At 37.1% G+C, this 1208-nt stretch overlaps 1 protein-coding gene across 1 annotated transcript; it reads left to right on the top strand.

The window, feature by feature from the left end:
* Positions 1-501: 501 nt before the first annotated feature.
* Positions 502-1203, top strand: LOC115241558 (3-hydroxymethyl-3-methylglutaryl-CoA lyase, cytoplasmic-like; the record flags this gene model as incomplete). Its single annotated transcript, XM_029817394.1, has 2 exons — positions 502-566; positions 657-1203. A coding segment is annotated over exon 2 (540 nt), but the record flags the coding sequence as incomplete, so codon positions are not given.
* Between the last annotated feature and the right edge of the window lie 5 nt (positions 1204-1208).

Here is a 1208-nt window from a genome sequence, read left to right on the forward strand (position 1 = left end):
ATTTTTTTTTTTTTATTTTATTTTTCTCGTACAAAGAAAAATTATAAAACTATTTACCTCCGAAAAGTGAACCTTATTGATGCTGTGATCGCTCCGCACGAAAAACGGATTCAAGTCCTCCTTGCAGGTGATGACATTAACCGTATCTTCATGCGAATCCTCTTCTGTCCCATTTTCATCTCCTTTATCCATTTTTACGGTTTTATACTCGCGTAAAATGCTCAATTGAAACAATATAACATAACCTGAACTCTTTATTTAGATATACCATGCTTCCCGCCAATTCAAACGTTCGCGATACTCTCGAAAATGAGATTGATTAGAGTTCCACTATACACTTGATGCTACGAAAGTTTCGAACCGTTTGACCAATGAGAACAAAGAAATCTTTCGTTCTGATTGGTCAATCTAATGCTTCGAATATATAAAGTCAAGTGTAGTACACCTTATTATTTTCGAATCCGGAAAACACTAGAATAGGGACTTTACACTAGCAGATAAACAAGCTGCCTTTCTTCTAGATTTCATGGACATACACAATAACCTCAATATATAAGTTGTAAATAGTGTAATATTTTTGAATAACACCGTTTTTTTAAACAAGATTTCTTTTGCATACTTTAGTTATTATATCAAATAACTCGTGAATTTTTTAGGTATAAAATGATAGAATTATTGCCGAAGCAGACAATATTGCAATTGACGTCAAAGATTCGCAGTCACGTTAGATGCTACGCATCAAATCAACCTGGCGATTTCGTAAAGGTTGTCGAAGTTGCACCACGAGATGGGTTGCAAAACGAGAGGAAAGTGGTGCCTACCGAAATCAAAGTCGATTTCATCGACAGACTGTCAACGACCGGATTGAGGAGTATAGAAGTTACAAGTTTCGTATCCCCGAAATGGATTCCTCAGATGGCGGATAACGCACAAGTTTTTCGACAAATTGAGAAAAGACACGGTATATCCTATCCAGTACTAGTACCAAATCTGAAAGGCTTGGAGAATGCTATCGCGGTAGGCGTAAAGGAAATCGCAGTGTTTGGTGCAGCGTCAGAAGCTTTTTCCAAGGCAAATACCAACCGCTCCATTGAAGAAAGTGTGAAGAATTTTAAGGTTGTTATTGAGGAGGCAAAGAAGCATGATATTAGAATCCGTGGCTATGTATCCTGTATTGTTGATTGTCCTTATGAAGGAGAAATCAAACC

The sequence above is a fragment of the Formica exsecta genome, unplaced genomic scaffold, assembly GCF_003651465.1.
Source record: "Formica exsecta isolate Colony F162 unplaced genomic scaffold, ASM365146v1 C16396981, whole genome shotgun sequence".
Classification (NCBI taxonomy): Eukaryota; Metazoa; Arthropoda; class Insecta; order Hymenoptera; family Formicidae; genus Formica; species Formica exsecta.